The following is a 27211-nucleotide window of genomic DNA, read 5'->3' as shown; positions in this document are numbered from 1 at the left end:
GATAGTGTTTTGCAAGTTTGCATTAGTTAGCCTAATAGAGAAATTATCTGAAGTTATTTTAATTAATTTTAAGACATTGATGACTTTAAAACATCTTCGGGTTCAACAGTTGACCAAGACACCTTGTATACATGAGCGATTTTTTGCAGTGTGCACCTAACGGGAGAAAACTTCTACACACTCCACGCCCCTAAAATCTCTACAGAGGCGGCGGGGGGGGGTCCCCAGTCTCTGAACACAAGTACAAACATCCTCCAGGACGCACGGATGGAGGACGCGCGTAAAAGCTACCGAGCTGCTTTATTTCAAACGTGAACGACAGCGTTGAATTCCGTTAGCGTGTCCAGTAGTAATGTTTGGACTTTTCTTTGTTTTCTAGGTGCTGTTCAGCAGGTACAGCGGGGGTTTTATTCGCTGTAGCGATCCGGAGGCGTGTTTCCTTATGATGCTCGGATATCTCAGAAGTGTATGCTCCCCGCTTTGGATACATAATGCAAGGATTTGTGACGGATTAAACAAGGACGCTGCGTAAAGGAAAACCTGATCTCACCAGTGTGGCCAGTGACGCTTATTTGAATCCTCCAAAGTGCGGAATGGGGCCGTCATCTACACTGCTTATCGTTGCTTTTTTGGGTAAGAAACATTTATATGAATTGACTGTGGACTGGGGAGGTTTGATTGAAAAACATGTTTGACTCCACGTGTGCATGGAAAACAAACAGCCTATGGAAGAAGCTCTGTTGCACAAAGCATAAAGAGGGATGAGATCTTCGAAATTACTTATGTATTTAAAAAAAATGTAATGTAATGATTTTAAACGTTTTCTACTTCTTCTGCGAAGCATTTATATCAGACAGGAACCTCACATGCCCCTCTTCACTTCAGCACACCGGTTTACCATCGTGGCTGTGTGTTTGTGTCCAACAGGACTAATGGTAATAATATTTTCTAGATAAGTTATCCCTGAGGCCACAGTGATGAACATGTTTTAAGGCTAGAAGGCAATAAAAAGCTTCCCTGGGCCTGCTTGGCAGATGAAAGCACTGGCACAGTTAAAAGCCACTTAAAACATCCATTCCTGATGAAAACCTGTCTGAGCAGCAGAGGATTATGGGACTGCAGATGACCCAATCCATCTGCTGGCACATCTGAAGGCAACATTTGGCTGCAACTTCAAATGAATGGGTTGAGATAAAAACGATATTTTGGAGTCCACTTATCCTGAAGTGTGTTTAAGTGAATCTAACGTCCAATTAAGTGGTGTGTTATTGCAGCCTTTCGTAGTGGCAAAGAAAATGCACTGTCAGCCTAGATTAGCTTGTGATGTAAATTTACTGGAGAAAACCTCAGCAAGAACTTTGGAGTATTTAAAAAAGACTTGCAAAGAAACATGGAGCAGCTGCTTGTACTTCACCTTTTATGAATCTAATGAGACTTCTGCTGGGCCTCAATAGGGTCTTTAAGTTTTATTACACCTGTAAATATTCAGCAATTTTCAAAATACAAGAGAATTGTTAAACTCTTTGCTCATGTAATCGCTTATCCAACAACTTTTTTATGTTTATCTTGATGTTGGATTGAGAAGAAGTGAAGATATGTGTGATTATCTCTCAAATATTGGTGATTGCCAGTGCAGGAAGCAGAAAAAAATGGCAAACAGCAATAATAGAAAAAACACTTATTAAAATCGTTAAATGGTTTATTTTATTCACAAATACAAACTTCAACTCAACTGATATTTCATCTTTGTGGCTGAAATCGATATTGATTAAAAAAAAAAAAGGAAGTCTGAAAATTATAAATCGGCAACACCTAACAAAACCATTTAGCAATACACACTGAAATTTGGTCATTTGAAGGAGCTTTGATATGTGATATGTGACAGTGAGATAACTTTACTATCAAAGGTAACTGTTAATATAAAATGACAGCAAATTATGAAAAGTAAACTAAATCATCATACATGAACATCAATCATACAAAATATTTTAAACTTATATTTAGTAACTGTTAGCACATACATTTTATGTATTTTTGTTTGTTTGCATACATACCATAAATGCAGCTATGTTATAGTTGCATGCTTAAAACTAACAAAACACAAAATATAATACATAAATGGATGTTTTTAAAGGATTGTGCTAGTGAGATGAAAAAGGGTTTATAAAATATAATAAACTCCAACATTATGGGTAAGGTAGTCAATATGTTAAGAGGATATCGGCCGATGATAATAGCCTGCTAATATCAGTCGGACTCTGTTACAAACACTGCTACAGTTTTGGCTGAATGCCATTTACTACCATGTTTCAGTTGTCAAGCGATCAACACTGTGATGTGGGAGTTTTCAAAGCAACATGAGACAACTCGCAACAGATATCCAAGTAGTAAGTGCTGTAATTACAGAAAATAATTTTATATCAAGGAAACCATTCTCGGAAATCATGTCAGCATAAGTTTGACAAATGGAGACAAACTGCAGAAACCGAAAGAAAGAAACGGGGTCACAAGTTCAAATAAACCAACAGGGAAAGATGGAGGAAAGACAGATGGCGGGGATACAAAGATGCTAATTGTCACACAGCCCAACATGTCCCACTTCTGTTTCAGCGGTCATTCAGTGGTGGAGGAAGAAGTAAAATTCTTTTTGACAATGGCAACACAACAATGGGAGAATATTCTTCATTCCTGCAAGAAAACGTTGATAGTGAAGAACGGAACCTTGACAAAACAATTTTACCTCAAAGTCCATTTAGTAGCTGCTCGAGAACTTTTAATATCACATGCTCTTCATTAACAGATGGAGTTTGTCATGGAATTGTAGATGTTCACATTTCCATTACTTCTGACCAGTCAAAGGACTTTATTTGTCCACGTTGGTTCTTGACCTTGGAAACCGAAAGCTCAGTCGCTGCAGAAAAGAAATGAAAGAAAACTAAATGGACTTTGAAATAAGACTGAATGGACCCTGTACATGCACACAATGCATGCTTTAGATCATGTCTAACATTAATTGTGTCATAAAGCTTAAACAATAATTATTTTCAGAGTTTCTGAAAAGTTAAGATGTTAGAGGTTCAAGATCGATTGCCAGTGTGGACTGTTGGTCCACCACTTTGGTCCGGACTGAAATATTTCAACAACTATTAGATGGATTGAAATTTTGTCCAGACATTCATGGTCCACAGAGGGTGAATCCTAATGACTTTGGTGATCCCCTGACCTTTCCTCTAACCCCACCATGAGGTTGACATTTTCAACTTTTAGTGAAATGTCTTGACTGCCATGAAATGTTATTCAGACATTCATGTCCCCCACAGGATGAAATGTAATAACTTTGGTATCTCTTTACTTAATGCGGTGGCATCATCAGATCAAAATTGCAAATGTGTCCAATACCCTTTGGTTTATGACCAAACACCTTAAAAACTAACATTTACATCAGCGCACTCAGATGATGAACAGGGTAAACATTATACCTGCTAAACATCCAGATGTTTGCGTCACTGTGAGCATGTTAGCATGCTGACATTAGCATTTAGCATCAGCATACTACATATGCTACAGCCCCACATAACTTCAAAGCTCCCATTGTGTCTATAAAGGCTATGGTCTTACTGAGCTGTTAGCATGGCTGTAGACTCTTATTACCCATCAAAAACAACATTTTGTTACTTTGAGCTGAATGTAAAATTCTAATCTGAATGATGAATGTCTATTGGATTACAAAAAGTACAACATTTCCCTCTGAAATCCAGCGACCCCTACTCAAGTCAGTACCTTCTTTAAAATGTTAGTTTCTCCACCCCCTTTAAGTCTCACATTAGTCACTGCCAAATGCCAAGATGACACAAAGAACAGTCCTTTCTTTGGTCTCTGCTCCGGCACTTCTGGATGTTTCTCTTCCCATAAACGATGTGGAGTCTCTCTACTTGTCAGGGGTCCCAGTGCTGTTACCTCACTGGTGGGATCAGGCCAACTGGAAATGTTCTCTGTGGTTTGGGGTTCTGAGAGTTTTGTGGGTGCTTTGATTTTGATAGAGAGCAGCAGTTTAGGAAAGCAGCAGCAGCGAGGGACCGGAGAGGGTTCAATTCGAGCCGGTCTGATTAGTCCCTTAAATGTGGGGAGTTTTTTTTTCTTCTTTTCTTTAAAGAAAGTCATTGGAAGAAACGCACACATTCAATTCTCATTAAATGTGTAGAAGTTGTATGACGCTTCCCCCTAAAAAGTAATTTTACGAACAGGCTACACATAACCTCTTTTTTGTGATTTAATAATTTTTCATTTTTTAACAAAATACAAAACATACAACTCACAACATGACCCCACCCCCCCCACCCTCGTCATCACCACCCACCCAGACAAAAATTAAGAAAAGATGACACAGTAACTACAATATTCAAAACCATTCAACAGAATAGTAACAAAACCGACAATAAACCAAATAAACATGTATAAATGACAACGCCATAAGCCCATTATACACGTCTCTCCCCAGCACAAAGCTTCTTAGGAGCCCTCCAGAATGCTCAGGTACTTTCCCCATTTTTTAGTATAGACATCCAATCTGGCAAACCGTTTATATATGACATTTTTTCAAACACTGCCACCCTAGTAATCTCACAAGCCCATTCCTGGATTGACGGCACCCCTTCATTCTTCCATCGTCTTAAAATAATCTGTCTGGCTATTATTAAACTAGTCTGGATCCACCTTCTTATGTGCATATCCATCCCGTTTAGGATTGACCCATCTCCCAGAACAAATAATCTTGGGCTGAATGGAACCTGGGTCCCTGCAATCCGAAATACAGTAGGTTATCATGTATCCCGGTCCAAAATTCCTGGACCTTTTTAATTAGAGGAAAATAGGAAAGGAAGTAACTGGCTGTCCTCTGTCTTACATTTCCAACAATTTGGTGTGTCTTTCAGACAAATACAATAGAGTACAAGTACAATAAAAGCGATGCATAATCCTGAACTGAATGAGGCGCACCGTCACATCGTGTGACATAGTTTTAATATTCCTACAGAGGGCTCTCTCAGGAGGAAGTGACCAGTGGGCCAGATACCTTAAGTTAAAAGCATAGTAGTAATACAACATCTTTGGGTGACCCAAACCTCCTCTATCAATCGGTCTTTGTCATTTATTAAAATGTAGCCGTTTTTGTTTTTTTACCATTCCATATAAATGTGTTTTGTTATCCTATCAAACCATTTAACCCTTGTGTGGTCCTTTGGGTCTCCGGGACCCGAAGGACCACACAAGGATGATGTACTTCCGTTTATTTTGTTGAGAATTGCTCTCTAAACCCTATCTCTTGTAAAGTAAGTAAGTAAGTAAAGTTTGTTTCCTAGCACATTTAAACACCGTTTAAGCTGACCAAAATGCTGTACAAACGAGCACCAAGGTGCTGCATTAACCTTTGTTTTGTCCTTCGGGTCACCGGGACCCGAAGGACCACACAAGGGATAAAATATGACAGGGGAACCTCCAAAGGAAGAGATTGGATAAGGTTGTTCAGAATGGGGGGGGAAAAACAAAAAACATTTTTATAACCTTGACCTTCCCTGCTATTAACATCACAATATATTTTATTAAATAATGGATCCCCTTTTAACTGGGGAGGGAATAAGATACCCAGATATACGATACCTCGATATACGATACCTCGCTTTGGCCACTGAAATGCACCTGATTGGAAGGCTGTTATAGGGCACTGAGCTGGTAAAGGTAACGCTTCTGACTTAGACCAATTTAGCCTTTAACCTGAAAATTTCGAGAGAGTCAATGATCCCGAGTAGACAGGGTATTGATCAGCTAGGTTTGGACACAAAAAGTATTCTATCGTCCGCGTAAAGCATACGTTTGTGCACTACACCTTCTACCAAAACACTTGGGAAGTTAGTCTCCCCCCTTACACCTAAACAAAACAACAAAGGAGAAAGAGATGAGCCCTGTCTTGTACCCCTTCCAAGAGCGAAATATTTAGAAATGAACCGGTTAGTTTGCACCGCAGCCTCTCTAATCAACTTTATATAAATGCTGCTAAACCAATATGTTTTTAACATATAGCCCCATTCAACCATATCAACAAGCATATGACAAGCTACGCCCCGAATAAACCACACCTGATCAGGATGAATTGGAGAAGTATTAACCTTGTTTAATTTATTTGCCAATTTTTTTTAAATAATCTTAATGTCTAACTGCATTAGGGAGCTTGTGCCGTAATTCTTACAGTCTCCTCGGTCTTTATCTTTTTAGGAACCAAAGTTATCAAAGCCTGCCTAAATGTTGGTGGCAGTGTGCCCTTCTCCAGGGCCTCTTTATATACCTCTAACAGAAGTGGAGCCAGTTCAGTTGCAAAACTCTTAAAGAATTCTGCTATGAAGCCATTAGGCCCTGGGGCCTTACCTACAGGCAGGGCCCCCATTACCTCTTTAATTTCCTCTATAGTCAAATCCACATCAAGGAGTTCTCTTTGCTCTTCTGTCAGTTTGGGAAGCCCTAGTGGCTCTATGAAGGAACACATTTCTTCATCAGTAGAGGTAGATAATAACTTATAGAGATCAGTGTAAAATTCTTTAAAAAATCTTGTTAATATCTACAGTTGCTGTAAAAACATCTCCAGAATTGGATCTAACTGCAGAAATAGTGGAAGCTGATTCTCTCTGTTTTATGTATCTAGCGAGTAGTTTTCCTGCTTTGTCTCCTGATTCAAAATAATGTTGTCTTGCCCTGAATAAATTGAATTCAACCTTCTGAGATAGACTATTGTTACATTGGTATTTTAATTGAGTCAGGTTTCTCAGGCCATCCTGTGATATTCTTCTTTTAATCTCTGTTTCAGCATGTTTGATTTTACTTTCTAGTTGTAAAGGTGCTTTATGATTACTCTTATGAAATTAAGCATGTTGTATAATGCGCCCCCTGATCACAGCCTTTAAGGCCTCCCATACCACCTCTGAAGACGACACTGAGGACCAATTGATCGCCAAGTAATCTTTTAGCTCAGACCTAAGCCACTCTATATTTTCTGGCTCCTGTAAAGCTTTATTTACTCTAATAAAGCTTTTGTTATAATTATGATATGCTCACAAAGCCACAAATTAATGCTAAACAAGTCTGATGCAGCTTACTCTGGGTCAGGTCTGTTTTCACATCAAATCAAACAGCTTAGCATCAGATACAGAAACTTTTTCCACATCCGTTATCAAAAACAGCAAAATAACATGCATGTTCGACTTCTTAGTCAAAGTTATTCTCAGATTAAGTATGAATGAGCTTTCCTTTTAAACATTACGTCTTTTTAAGTGAAGAGAAAGTTAGAATTTGTTTGGAAGCTGGGAAGGAAACTAAATAGATATTAAAGACAGTGATGCAAGATATTCTTTCAGTATCTCTGACGAGGGCATACATTACCCAGAATCCCTAGAAAGCTGCAACAGAACCTCAGGAGAGAATTCATCGTCTTTCTGTGTTTGCCATATATCCACATTTGAGCTGAGTATTGATTAAGCTGGTATGTTTACTTAATTTTCTTTTGATATTCTAATTCATTAATCAATGCATTATTTTGACGTTAGAGAACTTACTATGTGTGTGTGTGTGTGTGTGTGTGTGTGTGTGTGTGTGTGTGTGTGTGTGTGTGTGTGTGTGTGTGTGTGTGTGTGTGTGTGTGTGTGTGTGTGTGTGTGTGTGTGTGTGTGTGTGTGTGTGTGTGTGTGTGTGTGTGTGTGTGTGTGTGTGTGTGTGTGTGTGTGTGTGTGTGTGTGTGTGTGTGTGTGTGTGTGTGTGTGTGTGTGTCCTTGCCTGAAATTGACCTGAGGCACAGAAACTTCAGTGAAGTTAAAGTGTGTTTGCATTACACATCTCACTAGGTTTCCTTTTTAAATTCACACACACATAAACTGGTAGCTTCTGCTCTCCTCATTGTAAAAACAAACTGTTTGCAGCGGGTTTTTTTGCACAAAAAAGGCCTCACACATAAACACACACACAGAGCAAACTTTAAAGCCTTTTCTTTGATTTTTAACACAGCTTTAGCCAGCAGTGTTAGTAATGCCACCAGCTGAGTTGGGAGATCAAGTCTCACCACTGTCCAGTGTTTCCACTGAGCAGCGCTGTGATATGGTGATTTACACACACGCCTCAGCTAACACACATAGGAGCTGCCTCGCTGGGTGTAAAACAATTGGATGGAGCTTTGTTCTTCATGGAGTTTTTTTTGTTTCTCCCTGAGTGTTAATAGTTTCAAATTAAAAGCACAGAGGCAACCACAGCTGCATTCCATGGCATTAAATGATATTGCCAGGCAAGTTGGGTCCAAATAGAAAGAATCAAAAGGCAAGTCTTCATATTTCAAGGTAGATTTAGGTGATAGTAGAGTATTACATGGACTCAATCCTTGCTGGACTGTGAGCTTCAAGGCTTTTCTTTGGCTTCAGGCTTTGAAAATGTTTTAATTTCCGATATTTTATCCCCTTAAATTCAACCCATTGTTGAAGGTATTGCTTTTTCATGTGGTGCATCGAGGGTATGTGGACGGGGTGGGTTCACATCTCAATGCTACACTTTTTTTTTTTTTTCAAGATTTTCTTTTGGGCATTTCAGCCTTTAATGGAAAGGACAGCTAGATATGAAAGGAGAGAAAGAGGGGGAAGACATGCAGGAAATAAACACACAGGTTGGACTCGAACCCTGGACCTTCTGTGTCGAGGCACACACATCTACATATGTGCGCCTGCTCTACCAACTGTGCTAACCCAGCCACTGCACTTGTCTTTTTAAGTTTTGTTTGTAGCTTGATTTCAGAGTCTGTTTTAGTTTGTTCAAGTCTGCTGTGGTAGCAGTTCTTCAACTTGGACATCTAAGCTTTGCCTTTTCCTCACATTTCAGCTAATATTAACCCATAAGACTGCACTCATACCAGGTGTTGCAGCTGATAAAGCCCTGTAATCCCCGTGTGATGACATGAATTAAAATGACTACATAAAAGCCTCTAAACACTTCAAAGAGGCCCGGCTGATTGAATAAACAGAGTGAAAACACAAGAGAAACTTCAAATAGAAAAAGACAGCTTGTTAGTTTGAGCTAAGTGTAGTTCACTTTATCAGTTGTCTTAAAAGCAGTTGTCATTTATTAGGATGCAAAGATCTGAAAGAAAGCAGCTCTGGCACTAAACTCATTCTTTAGTGGTTTATCCAACATTAACCTCAACGAGGCAAATGTCTGAGGTTCAAACCTTGCGCTGAAGGGCACTTTTCTTTTTTTGCCCCCACACAATCGTGCCTAAGAGATGGCAAGTAAATGAATAAAGGTAAATCTCACCTGAGCTTTTGGTGTCCTTATTGTTCCTGCAGGCTGGGCTGAAGGTGGTTCATCTCTTCACTACTCAGATGGTCGATCCAGCCGTCTCTCTCTGGAGAAAACCTTTGGCCGGTCGCTCAAAGACTCCCAGTGCCAACACATGTTGAAGCACCTTCACAATGGAGCCCGAATCGCTGTGCAGATGCCTCCCAACGTAGAGGGTCACTGGGTGTCCACCAGGTAAACAACTATAGACTTATGGCCGTATGTTTTCTGTGCATTTTGAATAGGAAGGCAGGAATTTTCACATGCAATGCAACTATCCCAAATGTTTAAACAAGGGCATTAAAACATGACCGCTTTTTTCTGAATATCGAATACAGCCCCTTTTTTTATTTTAAAGACTGCTTTCTTATTTTTCAAGTAGTGATTACTGTTACTTCATGCCTGTACAGTAAGAAAATAAACTTGCAAGGCTTTTTGTCCTGTTAGTCTTTTATTTTTTTTGTCACAGGTTTATAATATTTCTGTGAACAGGAAAATCCTTTGTTGGTGTATTTGTTGCACTTTATGGTCATCTGAGCTTTTTTTTTTTTTTTTTTTTTAATGACCAAATTCAGATTATCCTACCCTAAAAATCTTGAACTTGTAAAAGAAATGCTTTGCATCTGCTAAATCATAAACCCTGGATTTCTGAGTGTACGGATTGGCAGTGGTGGAAAGAGAATCTTTCCCTGATGTATATTTTATTATACGTTTCATAACTCCAACAAGCAGTTCAGGTTTTGGTGAGGTTGTGAAAACAAAATGAAAAAACTAACTTTTCTGAAGAACATAAGGAGATCCATAAGTCACCTAAAGAAAAGTAAGGTTAGGCCCACGATTGTCGGAAGAGCAAGCTTCAAGCAGGTGTGCAACTGAACTGAACTCAACAATGAACTCCCCTTCAGGAGCCTTGCTTTTAAATAGGAAGCACCTCCTACCAGCAAAGTTAGTCCATAATCAATAAAGACAATAAAATAACATTTCTATGTAAAAACAATTTCTAAATAATTATTCTAATTGTCCTAACACAGAAATATAAAAAGTCTAGATTGTTTAGGGTACTTACAAGACTATTACCTGAAACAATGAAAAAAAAAACTCTGTACTCTACTTAATGGTACAGTCTAAGTTCCCCCTACTATAAAGCCCATTGGAAACTCTCATTTTGTGTTTGGCAGTTTGGACCCAGGACCAGTAGGTATAGTAATATGGATGGGACCTCATGCAACAAACATTTTGTCAGTTGAAGTAACCTAACCAATAAATGAATTTCAATAGAATCTATTAATCAATTTGGTGGTTATTTTAATGAAGAATCTGAATGATTACTGTATGCATACTGAAATGACCAGATATTACTTATGTTAGTAGGTTAATGTTAGCATGCTAACGTTATACCCACATGTGCTTATTATGCTAACATAACTCAGCCACAGAGGCCTCAGGGCTACACAACTTAATAACACAACAAGGACTACATTTTTCAGTTAATTCCCTGCTGGCATCTGCATTACCACACAAATTGAACTTTGAGCCCCCAAAAAAGTGGATTAAAAGTTTACAGTAGTGGATTGCAGTGACCTTAACATTTCAAGTCTCTGCAAATTGATTTAGCTAATGTTAATATAATGGAATGAACTATAACCCATGGCTGCTCAGAAGGTAGAAACAAAAACATGGTAAACAAGATAACTGTATACTTTGGTCTATGGAAATGTCCCTCAAACAATACATGTTCTCTGCACCATAATTCAATTCACAATTTCATGCCAAATAAAAACTTGTAGAAGACCTTATTTTCAATTTCAACAGTCTCTTACATATGAGAGTTGTACAAATACATGTTGCGGAAGAACATTCACTTGTGATAAAGTTAGAAGGTCCTTTTTAAACAGCAACTTGATTGAAATATATTGTGGAAAGGCAGACAACGCAAAAGAAACAAAGAAAGGGCTTGCTGCACACTAAAACACTTGGCTCTGGACCAACTTAAGGATTCATGGTATTTACTAAAACCTTTTCTGCACGCGGATTTGCATGGTGTTTATCTGAAACCTCTGTTTTCTGTTACAGCTGTGAGGTGAGACCAGGCCCGGAGTTCCTGACACGCTCCTACAGTTTCTACTCCAACAACAGCTTTGAAGCTCACCAGTTCTACTACGAGGACAACCACTGCACCAAACCCACCTACACTCTGGTGATCCGGGGTCGTCTGCGCTTACGCCAGGCCTCCTGGATCATCCGCGGCGGTACAGAGGCGGAGTACCACCTCCACCGGGTCCAGATGGTTTGTCACACAGCCACTGTGGCCAAAGAGCTCAGCCAGAGGCTCAACCGCAGCTGCAGAGGGGCCGTTAAGGGCCCCTGGGAGCCCAGTGTGATCTACTCGCTGTGGAGTGAGGAGGGCGGCTACGACTGCTCCAGGGAGCTTAACTTTGCCATGCATGAGCTGCAGCTGCTGAGGGTGGAGAAGCAGTACCTGCATCACAACCTGGATCACCTGGTGGAGGAGCTGTTTCTAGGAGACATCCACACGGAGCCATCCCAGAGGCTGTACTACAAGCCGTCCAGCTACCAAACCGCCCTGCAAAACGCCAAGGTAGGTCCCTAATGATCATCTCCCAATTAGAGTTTAGAGGGATGAGGTGGAAATGTGGCTGCGGAGTCTTCGTAGAACAAAAATATTGGTTTGTCTAGACTTGCTAAAATTCTGTAGATTACTAGTCCCCTGTCAAGGGATCACAACATAATTGTAAGGAGTCTTGAGGTGACAAAGTAGAAAACAAGAAACAACTGAATTCTGCAACTGCAGATTTACCAGTAACCACTAGTACAGCAACCAGGATGAGAACTTTTCCTATCCACTGCATTTTGTCTTTGCTGGAATGCACGACCAAGCCGGAGGTAGAGTTTTGTTTTCTGTCCTGTGCATGCAGCTCCGTGGAGAACCTCTGCCGAACTTAACTCCCACTGTGTCGACCCTCCGCACCGCAAAGGCCACACACACCAGAAAGAGCACGAACTGACCTTAAGAACATTGTTCTTTGACGAGGGTTTATGTTAAGCGTAGCCTATGCAATGCTGTAAAGAAACCTAAAATACAATATGAAAGTAGGTCTTTACTTTTTTGTTTATAAGGTATCAGAGTGGTAGAAGCTGGAAAGTCAATTTGTAATTTTTTTTTTTGTGATTGACAACTTGACATACAATCTGAGTTGTTATGCGACATTAAACTTTAAACTCCTTTGTCTGCATCAACAAACCACCCTCTAAGACAAATCTGATTTAGGATCAGTGTGCATGTCAACAATCTTGCCCTTTCACACTAAACATTTGCACTGGTAGAGACCAGAAACTATGTTCATACTGACTTCATCTCCAGAATCTAGCCTCAAGAAAGAGCCCTTTCTTTCCTCTGCTGTGCCTATCGGATGTAATTTCTCTATTTACACTGCTGAACAGCAGTTTCCCCACTGGGTGAAACCCTAGAGTTATGTTTTCACTGTCACCCTCTACAGAGATTACAATGAAATCCTGTTCGGGTCGGCTGTCTAAACAAACATCCATTTATACGGGGATGATGGGGCTTGGTGTTGCTGATCAGAATGTAAACAGAGTGAGGATCTGTGATCAGATGAGCTCCCCTGTGGTGCTGTAATGACCAGAGCTGCTCTCCTTAAGCCCCTCTGGCCTGCTGAGGCGCGATGTGAAACCCTGGCCTATCTCTGGGAGCGATCAACATGTGGTATTCCTAGAATTTGGAATCATGTGGCCATATGAATTATTCCAGCGAGCGCATACCCGGTCTGATTTCATGCATGCCTGAGGCTCATATCAAAGTGTTACATGTGCTCTTTTCTACTCATTTTTTTGTGAATAAGAAGGAAGGCAGGGTAATTGCGCAAGCTGGGATTCACTTTCAGATGCACTTCTAAAGAGTCAAACATAATTACAGCATTGCCTCAAAGGGGCAGCTGACCAAAATTGCATTATTTCCTCACTTACCTGTAGCAGTATCTAGCCATGCCGATAATTTAGATTTTTCTTGCCAAGACTTTTGAGAGATTAGTTTTTCTGCTGCCACCCAAATATAATGGAAGTGAATGGAGTTCTGATTGTGGTGCTTACAGCATTGAAATTACATTTACATAATTCAACAGCAATATCTCTTTCCAGAAACGGTGTCCGTGGTTACTATACATAATCCACAGAACACAGTTAAGATTTCATAGAGATTATTGTTCTCTGCAGGAAGTTATTCCAATATAAACTTTCCAGTGTTCTTTGGAGTAACCAGGACATTGTTTCTAATGACATCATGCTGTTGAAAGTTGCACTAATCATTATTTTAGTGGTCGAATAATAATAATGTGTAATGTGATCGGTGTTCTCGTAGCGACAAACTCAGAATTATTGCTGAACTCTGCAGAGTCCCTCGGCTCTACTGAGCATTTGTCTTTTTAGCTTATTGTTATGGTTAGGGCTGCACAATTAATCAAATTTTAATCACGATCACGATTTTGGCTTCCCACGATCAAATATGCGTGATTGAGCGATATTTAAAATGCGTCCTTCCGTTCATAGAACGCTCCTTATCAAAGTTTTTGCAAAGCCAATCTAGCGCTCCATAAACTAGACCTGTTCGAGTTGTGATTCACTCGGATCTTTAACTCGAGTCTTTAAATTGACTCACGAATCACGAGTCTCTAGCAACATTAACCCGGTTCAGTTGAGTCCTACTACAATTCAATCTAACATAACAGCGGCACACACAAACCTCTTGCAACATTAGCTTCTACTATTCCTAGCCATCTTAGCTGCAAAAAGCTTTATAACTTACAATTTCGTAGTTAACAGCAACTCCACAAGTCAACTCAAGCGCCTGAGTGAGCAGAGAGACAGTCCCGACCAGCAGACTCAGAGCCGGAAGCTCGCAGACCGTGGGATTCACTCGAGAACTCACGAGCCCTCGATGACTCGTGAGTTGTTGGTGATTCATGAGTTGTTGATGACTCGTGAGTTCTCGCGGGAGTCAGTAAATCCCGCGAATCAACTGAATCAGCTGAATCAGCCGTCTACGTTGTCATGAGTGGATCTGATTCAGACGAGCGAGCAGCGAGCGGGTGCAGCTTCTCCTCGAGCTCAGGGTAATGCAAATCAACGAGAAAAGCCATTCTTTCACTTCTGAAATAACATACAATGTTCTGCACGTAGCCTAGCTAGGCCTACTGTAGGTTTGGTGTATAAATGTAGTATGTTAAATGCAATTAGGTCGAGCAGACAGTCCGAAACATTATAAGCTCACCTCGCCGACAACTCATGTATTTTTTTTTAAAAACTTTATTATTCAAATACAGATGCACATACACATTTAAAACATTAAATGCATACAGTGCATACATGAAAAAGGGGCGCATGGAATTTACATTAAAGAGATTTTAAGTCATTGTAAATGTTCAGAGTCCAGATGGCTTTCTTATTTGTCAGTCCTATTAAAGTTAAAAAATATAATTCCATGTCATTTTTAAATGAATATTCGGTTTTCTTTCAGACCATTTATATTTATGAATATTTTTTTCAAATAAAATTAAAAGATTCTAAATGAAAACATGGCATTTTATCCAAATCAAAAGCTCGCCTTGGATGTAGCATACAATACTGACTCAAGTGACTCGCACAACCCGGATCAGTTTAGTGAGTGACTCAGAATAACCTGAATCCTAAAAAGGAATCGAGTTTGCCAGGCCTACCATAAACCACTGTTTGATCACATGTCTCAATGAGCCAATCAGAGTTGTTCCCTGCACCGCGCACCTTAGTTTCTAGATGTAGACAGTCACAGAGGACAGAGTAACGTGAGGAAAATTCCACAACAGGTAGCAGTCCGTCATCATAAGCCGGTCACAATGTTTACCAGTTTACCAGTAACACAACATTTTGTCCCGTCTGTTTTGTTTTTCAGACAACAGCAGTGACCAGTGCTAGTTTGTGTCTTTTAGCTCATAGCTTTAGCAGCAGACTGTTGGACGCAGGGCCGGCGATTGCTATAGGCGACCTAGGCGATTGCCTAGGGCGTCAAAAGTGTTGGGGGCGCCGTGTCGCCCTTAGGTCTACTTCCCATTAATAATAGAATTATGAATGACAAGCGAAATAAAACGTGTTTATTAAACATGATCATCCTAGGGCGCCCCCCTCAGTCACACGTTTACTTTTCAACCTTTCATTACGCAACGTTTCCAGTCTACGGGTCAGACTCAAACACACGGAGCTCTGAAGCAGACCGCTGCGTCGCTTAGTGTCCACTCCGCGTAAAACAGAGAGACGAGCAGCGGCACAGACACGGAGCTGCTGCAGCGCGCCTTCCCTGGTCTGTGCAGCTTCAGGTTATAATGGACGCGCTCTGCTGTGGGCATGCTGCGGCAGATGTGTCCCTATTTCTGCGTAGTTTTGTGTTTCCACCTCCGATGTAGAGCAGCGTAGCCTACAGCCTCTTCCCTAAACTGTCTCATTCAGAGACCAGCGTCTCAAACGGGGCTCTGTGTCTGTAAGGAGGTCTGAGATCTACCGTATCAACAGAGCAATCACGTAATGCACAGCAGACTATGGTGCAGGTGAATTATTTTCTGAAATATAGTGGCTTTATTCTTGTAGTAGCCTATTGCATTATCACTTTATTTTTCTCACAATATCACAACTCCTCCAAACCTCAGAGAACACAGATGAGATATACTGTATTTTGAATGTGCACAAAGTTTTGAACATGAGCAGAAATCTTGCTCAAACACATCTGAAATATTACAGTCCAGGGGTTTATTAATTCATTAAAATGAATTAATGTATCATTCAGGTGAATCATTTTAATATGCACGTTTAAGGTGTTTACTTCCTCAACAAAAGAAGCAAAAGTGGGAAGAGTAAATGATGCCTAGGCTACATGTGTGCTGATTCCGATATAATTAGAAACATCGATCTAAAGGAGAATTAATAGGTGAAAGCAATACAGAATGCCTGAGAGCCTTACTGCAAAATATTCCATTATGTTTTTATATTTGGATTGTAATCTATGTTTCCCTTTTAGATAAAGATATTTCCAGCACAAATTGATTCAGAAAAAGGTAAAAAAAAAAAAAAAGAAAAAAAAAAAAGTGCATAATTATTCACCAGAATGCAGGAAATGAAGTATTTCATGCTCAAAATGTTCAGGGTGTGGACCCCCAGACCTCCCCATCATGAGTCACCATGCAGACAAATCTGGAAACAAAAAACTGGCCTTTGGGTTGCCAGACCAGTTATGATTAGACCAAATGTTGGTGCCATCTAACTTACATGGAAGCTAGAAACTAAAATGAACATACATTGCTACTCTATTGCTGACACAGCGCTGTGGAGATCTGGTAATGCAAGACTGGGGGGGAGGGGGGCGCAAAACTCAATCTCGCCTAGGGCAACCAAAGGGCTAGAACCGGCCCTGGTTGGACGTCCCGCTGTTGGAATCCTCTACAGTGAAATACAGACACACTACACTGTTTAGCTGTCAGCATTTTAGCCGTGTTTAATCCAGTTACTACTGTAGCTAACGGTAGGCTAACGTTACCTGCTGTATAACGTGTTATTAGTGTTTACAAGCGTGACATGCAGTGATGTTTATGTTGCCTCTAACGTGGGTTTCGGAGCATCAGAGCGCAACGCAGACATGTAAGTGGCAGTGTAATGAGCCACCAAAATCCGCGTTGCTATTTCGTCCGGTAGATACCAGGCACCACATGCGCCGTTAACGTGAACAGAAAATTGCGTTGCCTGTATCTTTCATGGCAAACGTGCATGTGTGGAAAGCGGTCACACAAACAGCTGAAATGGCATACTCCTTCACAGTATCCTTCAATAAAGGAGGAATGTAGCACAATATGGATGTAAAAGCAGTTATAATTAGCCTATTGACAATAAAATTTGTTTTGGTTAAAATCAACAAATAATCGTGAAATTAATTGTGATCTCAATATTGATCAAAATAATCATGATTATCATTTTGGCCATAATCGTGCAGCCCTAGTTATGGTTTTTACAGCCAGCAACTTTACTGTTTTAATTAACTCTCAGCGCTCTCATTAACCTCATCATAAAGTTCTGATCAACCTGCTGTACATTAAGTGCCTTGCCGCAAACGGCAGAGACTAGCTGGTGGATATAGTGGAGCATTTAGCAGCTAAAGAGACAGATATTTTCCTCAGGAGTTGGAGTAGAGCAAAACGGCTAATGGGAGGGTGTGTATTGGTGAAAAGGCTTTACAACAATGTTTTTCCACATATGCAGTAGAACTCCCCAAGACCTGTAAAGGCTCTGTAAAGGAGTTCCCCTTTAAATTCATGAAATGGCCACAAACAAGACTCCAAATGAATACTTATATTGTTTCATGTCTGCTGAAAGTGCAAATAGGCAACTGTTTGCTAACTTGAGCTTCAAATTAGCATAAATAAGCAACTAAAATGGAAGTTCATTCAGCTCCATTGTATATGGGTGGAGGCAGAAATCAGTTTAATCAAAGCCTCAGCACATAGATCCAAAATGATCTGCTCGGTTAGATCCTTGTAGAGGTAAGTGAGAAAACATATTTTGTAATATGGGTAAACCATTTAAGTTTGGTAATATGCTTCTATAATACAATCCTGGATTCTAAGCATTTTTGAACATCATAACTTTTTTATAGCTTGAATTCTGAGCCCCATTGGTCCCCAACTGTGCGCATACAGTAAATTAGGTGTTAAATTCTATACTTTTTTTGGTGAAATGCCTCACTCCTTCCTACACAAAAAGCACTAAATCCAACCATCTCTTGAGGTTGTAATGGTTTCTTTTCAGGGACTTTTATTGCCATGGTGACTATCCAATCCATTAATCTTAAACGGTGTAGCCCAGAGCTGGTCCCAGTCCAGAACATTTGCTGGTGCCAGCATGTGGATCTCAATAGTGATGCAAGAGCAAGGCAGCAGACATTTGTTTTTTCTTTCTAATCAGTTTTTCTCCATTTTCTATCGCCAGGTTCACTGCTGCGTCACCAAAAGCAGAGTAACTAACAATCGATTATGATGCTCGTTAGGCAGGGTTCTGTGTTTTCAGATTATTATTGTTGCTTGTTATCGTGTTTTATACGTATCCCTCATGCAAAGACTCATTTGTTATGCTTTCCTGAGTTTGGTTTATGATTTGTTGTCTTTTGATACTTCTTTGTGAGCATTTAAGCCTTTTGAAGTACATTTTAAAACTTGTGCAATAAACCAGATAAGACTCTTATTATGAATTCCTGGGAAGTCATCTTACAGGAGTGATGCTGGTCTGGCTCTAAGGATCCCAACATAGAAACACGTGGGTGTAGTCGGTGGTGAAAGTTACTTAAGTAAAAGTACTAATACTACATTGTGAAAATACTTCACTACAAGTAAAAGTCCTGCATTCGAAACCTTACTTAAAGTGGAACTATGCCGTTTTTTTAGCTTAATTTACCTTAACTAAACTGCTTCGGAGTCATTGGAATGGTTATATGACTTTTTTTCGGGTTGAATGGTGGTCATCTCGCTCCCCCCTATCACCTGTGAGCGGAAAAACCACCCTTGCAACTTTCGCCCCGCGAGCCACTGGACAGGACGGGGATGAAAAATTTTAATCTGTAAAGTAACTAAATAAAAGTACAATATTTATTTAGCATAAAGTTGCATAAAATTGAAATTTTCAAGTAAAGTACAAGTACCTTAAATTTGTACTTAAGTACAGTACTTGAGTAAATGAAGTTACGTTCCACCACTGGGTGTAGGGTCGATGATATAACCAAGATGTGTTTTAAAACCTGTTTTAAAACCTTTCTGTTCCTCGTAAAATGTTTGCTTCTGGGCATCATCTTTCCCTGAACTATGTCGGTAATCCCCAAAATTCCCAAATGAAAGAAGGGTGCCAAACAAAGTGCAATTCAGTTTTTAATTCTCCTTGGTCTACTGTGGCTTGTATTGTACCTCATTTGTACGTTTGTCAGACAAACATGACTGCCAAATGTAGTGGTGAAAAATGAAATTAATAAATGTAATTTATATGAAGCAAGTGCAGTTACTGTATATCCTTCCTCATTTCCTATTTTTTTCTTCAATTCCAGTAAGGATATAAAAGCTTTGCTTCCAGCATGAAGAGCCAGCAATTCATTGCAATAAAAGCTTGAACAGGTTGGACATTGTGTGCTATGGCAAAGACACATGTATTTTGCTGTTTTAAATGTAAAGTTACAAAAGTTTACGGAGAGCATCTTGTCCATGCTCTCACCACTCAGATTAAGAATAGTTTGTTGTGGCATCACTTTCTTTTATTGGATGTGAGGTCAGTTTCAGTTTTAGTCGATCGCTTTTAGAGCTGAAACATTTAGACGGTTAATCGGTTAGTTAATAAAAGCTAATCTAACTATTTTGTATATAGTTTAAATACTTTTTCCTCAAAATGCCTAAAACATTCTTCCGTTTCTCAATTCCTGGTGGCAAATTGTCATTTTACACATCCATTTTTGCACAGTTTAAACAAAGAAGAAATAACGTGTTAATTAATAAGCTTTAGAGGTGCTGGTAGGATGATTCCCCCGGTTTCCAGTCTTTATGCTAAGCTAAGCTAACAGCTGCTGGCTGTAGCCCTAAATGTTATTGTACAGACATGGGAGTAATATCAAACGTCTCATCTAGCTCTCTCAATATATACATGATATTTAGACTCAAAAGCTGTAGAGAAAATTGGTTAAATCTATATTTCTTGTGTGAAGTCAGTAGTCTTTCCTTTTAGCCTTAGTTTAGTTCCACATGGTTTGAGTCCAGGTCTGTGAAAAATGTCTCAGTTGAAGAACCATTCAGTTAAAAAAAAACGTAATTTGTATTTGAAGCGTTCTTTTGAATGTTTGAGATAAGTACAGTGTCACAACAACAGTAACACTTTTTTTTTTTTATGAGCAACCTGGGAATAGTTGTACAAATACGGAGTTGTGTAAAGCTCGCCTAAGGCTTTAACACTGAGTCAGCTGTGGTGATTACTGCTTGATTACAAACATATATAACAAATTAAGCTTTTTTATATGCAGCACTCAAGGGTGTAATTTCCATTGGGCATGTTTAATTAAACATGTTTTAATGATTTGAAATCATTTAATCTGTTTGCATTTACAGTTTATATTCTCATAAAAGACACTGCAATTGAACATCAGTCAAAGAGAGGATAGTGAATCACATACATTATCTATCAGAAAGTATTAGGTAGCTGTAGAGGAAACTAACAATGATTTTAAATGATTTTAAAAGGGTTTCAACACAAAGGTTTATGTAGTATTTTTTTGTAATACATATACAATGTAATATACATTTCCTTTTTTATTAACTTTATTGTCGCTTCTATTCATTGGCTTAGATGAGCAGTGGCACCATGAAAAAGGTGGGAGATGAGTACCCATAGAAGGAAGATGTGGGTCATAGTCGGCCGCGGGCCCAGCTCAGACAGGCTGTGTTTTATGGGCTCAAAGTTCCTGCAGATCTGGAACATGTTTTCCACACCTGCAGCAGAAACTCTCCCACCGTCTGCTCTTTTTCTTGTACCACATATATATAAATATATAGATGCATATATGTTAAAATATACGTACATATACTGTATGTTTTTTTTTCCCCTGCTACATATACATTTCTTACTCATACACACAAACACAGATGCAAAAGTGCAGTAAAAATACATTACATACACATTAACCTCTTACTCTGAGGCGGTTATGGAGCTGCAATGGGATTATCTCATCTGTAGGATGTAGTGATACTCCCGTTTTTTCCTCCTCCTTTCAGCTGTACCTGTTCCTTTTTTTGCCTTCCCATAAATCTCATGTAGACGCAATGTTGTCTGGGAAAAGAGTGATTGGGTTGTGGAGGTTCGGTATTACATTTTGACCACCCTCAAATAACAAAAACTCCACCGCCTCCCTGGAGTTTAGTCTTTTGGATAAGATTTTGTGGAATACGGTATGATGAAGGCTTCCAGCTTTGAATCCGTCAGACCTTAAGTCTTTTTTGCAGCCACACAGCTGTCCTGTCTGTGGATACTATGATCACATGCTTGGGGGCTCCACGAAAACCAGACAGGATATAAATTTAACATTATCAACGGTCCTTTATAGACTTTTTTTTGTCAATATGAGGGTGAAGAAAGGACACACAACTGTTTGTAAATAGCATGAAAGTTCAGCTAGCTCCCTGTTCGCTGTGTGACTTCCTGTTGTCATGCCTTATGTTCGACCAGACATCTGTCTTTTACAGTTTAATGATGTGATCACCATGAGAAAATGCTGGAACCTTGTCTGGCTTCCAACACTCAAGAGAGTCGGCTTGAAGGAAATTGTTTTTCCGCCTGCACCTCTGAACAGACGCCAGAGGTTTTCTTTTATTGTGGATTTCATGATACAATATTCTAATGATGGATTATGCCGGATGAATTATGACTGAATTTTCATACAATGATGTTCAGTTTAGAGTTTGTAAATAGCCTCAACAGCAGAATTATTTTATTGTATGAAAGGTTCACCGCTACATTTTTTTTGTACCTGTAAAAACTTACTTTTACACTACTGTGTCGGTTGGAGCCCAAACCAATTATATTTAGCAGATATGAGCTCATTGCATATATTGTATGTTAATAAGTGTATTTCTTGGCCGATGTACTAAGAAATTGCAGTAAAAAATGGCGTGGGGGGGGGCATCTTATAAGACTCACAAGATACAAATGACACAGAAACCACTGTGTTTTTATTTGTGATTAAGAAAATATAGTTTAATTCCTCTGATTTAGTAGTCCTTTGATCGGCGCTCTCTCTCTTCATTCACTCTCTAGCTTGCTCGGCCACCGTCTCTCTCTCTCTTTCTCTCTCTCTCTCTCTCGCTGGCTGGCTGGCTGGCTGGCTGGCTGGCTGTTGAGCGATACAACATATTATGCCTTTAAAGCCTCAAATGTGTAACGATGGCATCTTTGATACCACCCCTGGGAGGTGCAAAAGTTTGAAAATTTCAATTTGTACCATGTCTTTAATCTACTGCTTGCAGTAATTTCATAATGACATCTTACTATTTTTAGTACAAATTTAACAGAACCTGGTAAATGTAACAATTTTCTAATAAGGTAATACATTTGCTAATGAAATAAATGAGTTACTTTTTAATTTAATCTTTGTTTCAACTAACTCATAATTATTTTTGTATCTTATTATTATTATTATTATTATTATTATTATAGGTTGTACTTTATATTTTTAGTTGTATATGTATATGTACTTTTCCCTTCCCTTTTTTTTCCAGAACCATGACCACGGCTGCATCGCCTGTCGTATCATCTACCGCTCAGATGAGTTCCACCCTCCCATCCTGCCGCCGCGGGCTGACCTGACCGTCGGCCTGTACGGTCAGTGGGTGAGCCAGCGCTGCGAAGTTCGTCCTGAGGTCCTCTTCCTCACCCGTCACTTCACCTTCCACGACAACAACCACACCTGGGAGGGCAACTACTACCACTACTCTGACCCCGTCTGTAAACACCCCACCTTCACCATCTACGCCCGCGGACGCTACAGCAGAGGGCTACACTCCACCCGCGTCATGGGTGGGACAGACTTTGTCTTCAAGGGTAACCGGTTGATATTTTCTTGTCTTACAGCTAATGGTTTTCTTTTAATAGTTAAATACCAACAATTCTCAGGAGAGACTATATTTCAAGTGACTAGAAAACCAAATCTTCTTCCTAATTTTTCTGCCTTTTACCTTCATTCAATAGATGCAAATACTTGTACCCTCTACTGTCAGTGTGACAGACTTCAGACTGTGTTCACACTTTTTTATTTTTTTTAGCTTGTTGCTGTTTAAAAAACAACTTTTGTGAATTTGCATGTTCCCAGGGTCTTCAGCATTTCCAGAACAGTACCCATACAAAGTCAACTCAAGCAAGTATAGGATTACATTATAAGATAAAATAAGCTTTTATTGATCCCCAGACAGGAAATTTGACTGTTGCAGCAGCACAGAAATAAGTACAGATAAACAGAGCAGTTACAAAAAATCATCGGAGGTATATAAAACTAAAATAAGAATAGAAGTAAAAAATAGAAACCATACAAGAGCAATTAAAGACAAAAGTAGGAGGTAAAGTGACAGTGGTGTGATTGATAGCAGCAGAGTCTGCAAGTCTAGTGTATGTTAAACCAGACTAATGTATATCATATTATTGGGTAATTTAATAAATATAGTATAATATATTTAACACAGTATATAAATTAGTCCAACTTACAATTACATAGATTGACACATGTATGCATTCAGAAGCCAAACTATAGACATTTTTCAAATTCTTCTGGTAATCATGGCAACCATTCTCTCCATTATAGTGCAGCACAGGACACCTTGTTTCCTTAACTTTGTCTTTTTTGTTGTTGATGCAACTATTTCTGTTTAACTTTTTGTGACAGATAAGTTGATGATTCGCCATTTTGGGAAATCTGTTTATTCACCTTGTTGCTGAGTTACATGAGAAGTCTGTACAGTAAATATGTAGCTGGAGTCAGCACCTCTAAAGCTCGCTAGTTGACATGTAATATCTTGCTTGTTTTAGATACAAAACTCTTGAGTGTAAAAACAACACTTTGGAGGACAGGGAATGTGCAGAGTCACCCTTAGAATGCCAGACAACCAGCGGAGACTCCAACAACAATCCCACACATAACTAGTCACTTTTACACTTTGGTTTAAACAAATGCAATTTAACGTATGACTTCAGAGGTGCTGGTAGGTGGATTTGTGACCCTCAGACAGAGCCATACTAGCTGTTTTCTCATTTTTGCATTTGATTCTATCTGCTGTGATAACATGGTGACATTACTAAAAAGAAGTCCGACGGGGCAAGAAAGACGTGTAAACTGCTCGTTTCTTGCCCTGATGTCATCAACGTTCCCTGATCTCTGCAGTTATCTTGGTGAGTTGTAACCAAGAGAAACACTACCAAAATTACAAAACTAGGACCCAAGATGTAATAAGCAGCAAAACATTGTTTCACTGACTCATCCAGTTGAAAGTTTAGAGTCTGTTGCACCTGTGCCCTACATCACTACTCTGTAGGTCATCCAAAACAGGATGTTCAGGATGTAACGGGTCTTCTTGTGTCGTCCTCGTCTAGTGAACCACATGAGAGTAACTCCCATGGACTTTGCCACCACCTCCCTACTCAACGTCTTCAATGGTAACGAGTGTGGAGTGCAGGGGTCCTGGCAGGTCGGGGTGGAGCAGGACGTCACCTTAACCAACGGCTGCGTGGCATTGGGCATCCGTCTCCCCCACACAGAGTACGAGCTTTTCCGCATGGAGCAGGACGCCCACGGCCGCTACCTGCTCTACAACGGCCAGCGTCCCAGCGACGGCTCCAGCCCAGACCGGCCGGAGAAGCGGGCCACCTCCTACCAGATGCCCCTGGTGCAGTGCTCGGCAAGCAGCCAGCCGTCCGAGTACAGCAGAACGGACGACATCGACAGGCCTCTACTGCACCACAACGACTGCACAGGATGGCACAGAGGCAGCCAGCAACACGTCACAGTGGCTCTCATTGCATTCATCACGTCTCTGCTTCTCAGATGGCAAAGCTAGAGAGCAGTTTTCTTTGTTTTTACAAAAAGACAAAAGTGTGGATTAAAAGAACAGACAGCAAAGTAAACTTTCTACTTGTCTGATGAGAAAAGATGAAAACTGGTGTCCCTGATCCTCTGAACTCCCACCCAGCTCCCAAAGACTCGACACTGCTGCACCACAGAAACTTTAGCACTTTAGAGTGGAACCAAAGACCAACCTGTCTGTGTTTCCACAAGTATACAAAGATGTCTATATAGCCACACAGACCTAAGAGTATGTTTTATACAGTGTATTTACAGTAAGTACCTACACCTATCAAGTCATTTTCAACTGCAGAAAGACTATTTGATGTGTGGAAACTTTTGACCGTACGCTCCCTGTCTCGAGAAGATGTACTTGGGGATAGTCTCCGTTTGCAGTAAAAGGGAACGACACTACTTATATTACAGCAGTTTCTTTACATGTTAAAAATCAATTGCTGACATTAGGAGAAACTCATAAGAGGTCAAACCAGGAGGATATACATCATGTTAGAATAAAGTAAATTCCATGCATTCTAAAGAGACATTTTTTTATTCACTAACTGGTCAGAGAACTCAATTTCCTTTGGGGCTATTTTGAAATTATAATCATACTCAGATTGGGAAATTGCACCTGGAAACTTGGCATATAAACTCTGTCTCAATAACTGAATACTTCAGAAACACTGTAAAATTTGAAATAAGACTGACTAAATTCAATAGAATTGTTTGTTGTAAATGTATGAAAATCACAATCAAATTAATGCATTGAACGGTGTTCCATTGTTGTGCTTACATGCACAAAATGCCTCACGTGTGTAGTAATTTGTGTGTTCAATTTGTTTGGAATCAAACAGTTTTGCAAAAATTACTACAGTATGATCTCCTCGCAATATGATTCCAATACCTATACTGTAAATGAAAATATTTAATTGTTGCCCAGTCAATTTACAGCTGTAACTGTTTATTTTATAAAATATGTCTGGGTCCTTTTTCGGGGAGAGTTGTAGCTTAACTCTACAATTAAAATGCAGATACTATCATTCATTTTCATAGTTAACTATGTTGGCAGTCCGTGCAAGAATTTACTATATGAAAATACTGTAGGTATTTGTGCTGACAGGAAGTGTAGCTTGGATTGCACCTTCGGACATATCAAACTGCAACTTTGGATTTACTACCAGTTTCAAACTGGAAATAGTAAGATATTTTGTTCCTCAATTTAAAAAATAATTACTGCATTACCATCTGCCCTTTTTATCACTTTTTTCCTAAGCATATATAGGCCCTTGTTTTTGTAAACTGTTGATTATCTGTCAAGACCTTACATAAAAATATCTAAACTATTCAAGATCGTGCTTGTAAGTAAAGTTTGTTGTAACAACAAATGTAGAAGACCGAGGTTTTTGGGGTAAATATTCCCTCCACTTTCTAAAACTGTGGTCTAACATAAATAACTGGGCATGTCTGTAATTGTAACAAGAATAGTTTCTGGTTACGAAGCCCTGAATAGTAATTCATGTCTTACCTGTCCAGATTGTGAAGCTCCTTGAAAAGTCTTCCAGTAAGGAATCTTTGAAATGACAGAAAACTAGATTAGTGCTCTTTGCTCCTCAAGGTTGTTTCTAATTTTGTGAGTCAAACAATTTCAGAATACCTTTTAAATAGGATTAAGGTCATCAGGTGTGGCACTGTATCAGCAACCCTTTAGTGGTCCACTGGGATCTCGTTTTTAATATTAATGAAGGTCACCGCAATCGTCACCCTCTGGATGGGAGACTAGTACCCGTTTGCTCCTACACCCAATAACTTTCAGATTGTTGAAGGACAAATGCATCACAGCATACTCCATTTCTGGAATAGAAAACTTAAACAGCCAGTTTTTTTTTCAGACTGAAGAACCTGTGTTAAACTCCAAGAAATGTCTTTTTGTAACTGGATACATGTATAAGATTAAAGGTTTGATACTCTTGAATGTTGATCTTCTGTGTACATTTTTAAAATATGTTTTTGTATTCTTAACCAGTATGTCGAAAAAAGTGATAGTATAGTATGAAAAAAAAAAAAGTCATAGTGGCTGGATGGGCTCAGTGGTAGAGCAGGCACACATGAAAACAGTGGAGAAGTAATGAAGTCATGGTAACACTTTACTTGAAGGTATCTACATAAGAGTGACATGAC

General features: G+C 39.6%; 1 protein-coding gene across 1 annotated transcript; it reads left to right on the top strand.

Moving 5' to 3' along the window:
- Window positions 1-220: 220 nt before the first annotated feature.
- Window positions 221-27005, top strand: LOC120568912 (protein APCDD1-like). Its single transcript, XM_039816659.1, has 5 exons — window positions 221-633; window positions 9366-9552; window positions 11431-11956; window positions 22704-23025; window positions 24565-27005. The coding sequence occupies exons 1-5, from the start codon at window positions 594-596 to the stop codon at window positions 25026-25028; spliced, it is 1539 nt and encodes a 512-aa protein (XP_039672593.1). The 5' UTR covers window positions 221-593; the 3' UTR covers window positions 25029-27005.
- Window positions 27006-27211: the final 206 nt, after the last annotated feature.

This window comes from Perca fluviatilis, chromosome 11 (genome assembly GCF_010015445.1).
Source record: "Perca fluviatilis chromosome 11, GENO_Pfluv_1.0, whole genome shotgun sequence".
NCBI lineage: Eukaryota > Metazoa > Chordata > Actinopteri > Perciformes > Percidae > Perca > Perca fluviatilis.
The sequence above is the reverse complement of the archived record's forward strand: the minus strand, read 5'-3'. Positions and strand labels throughout refer to the sequence as shown.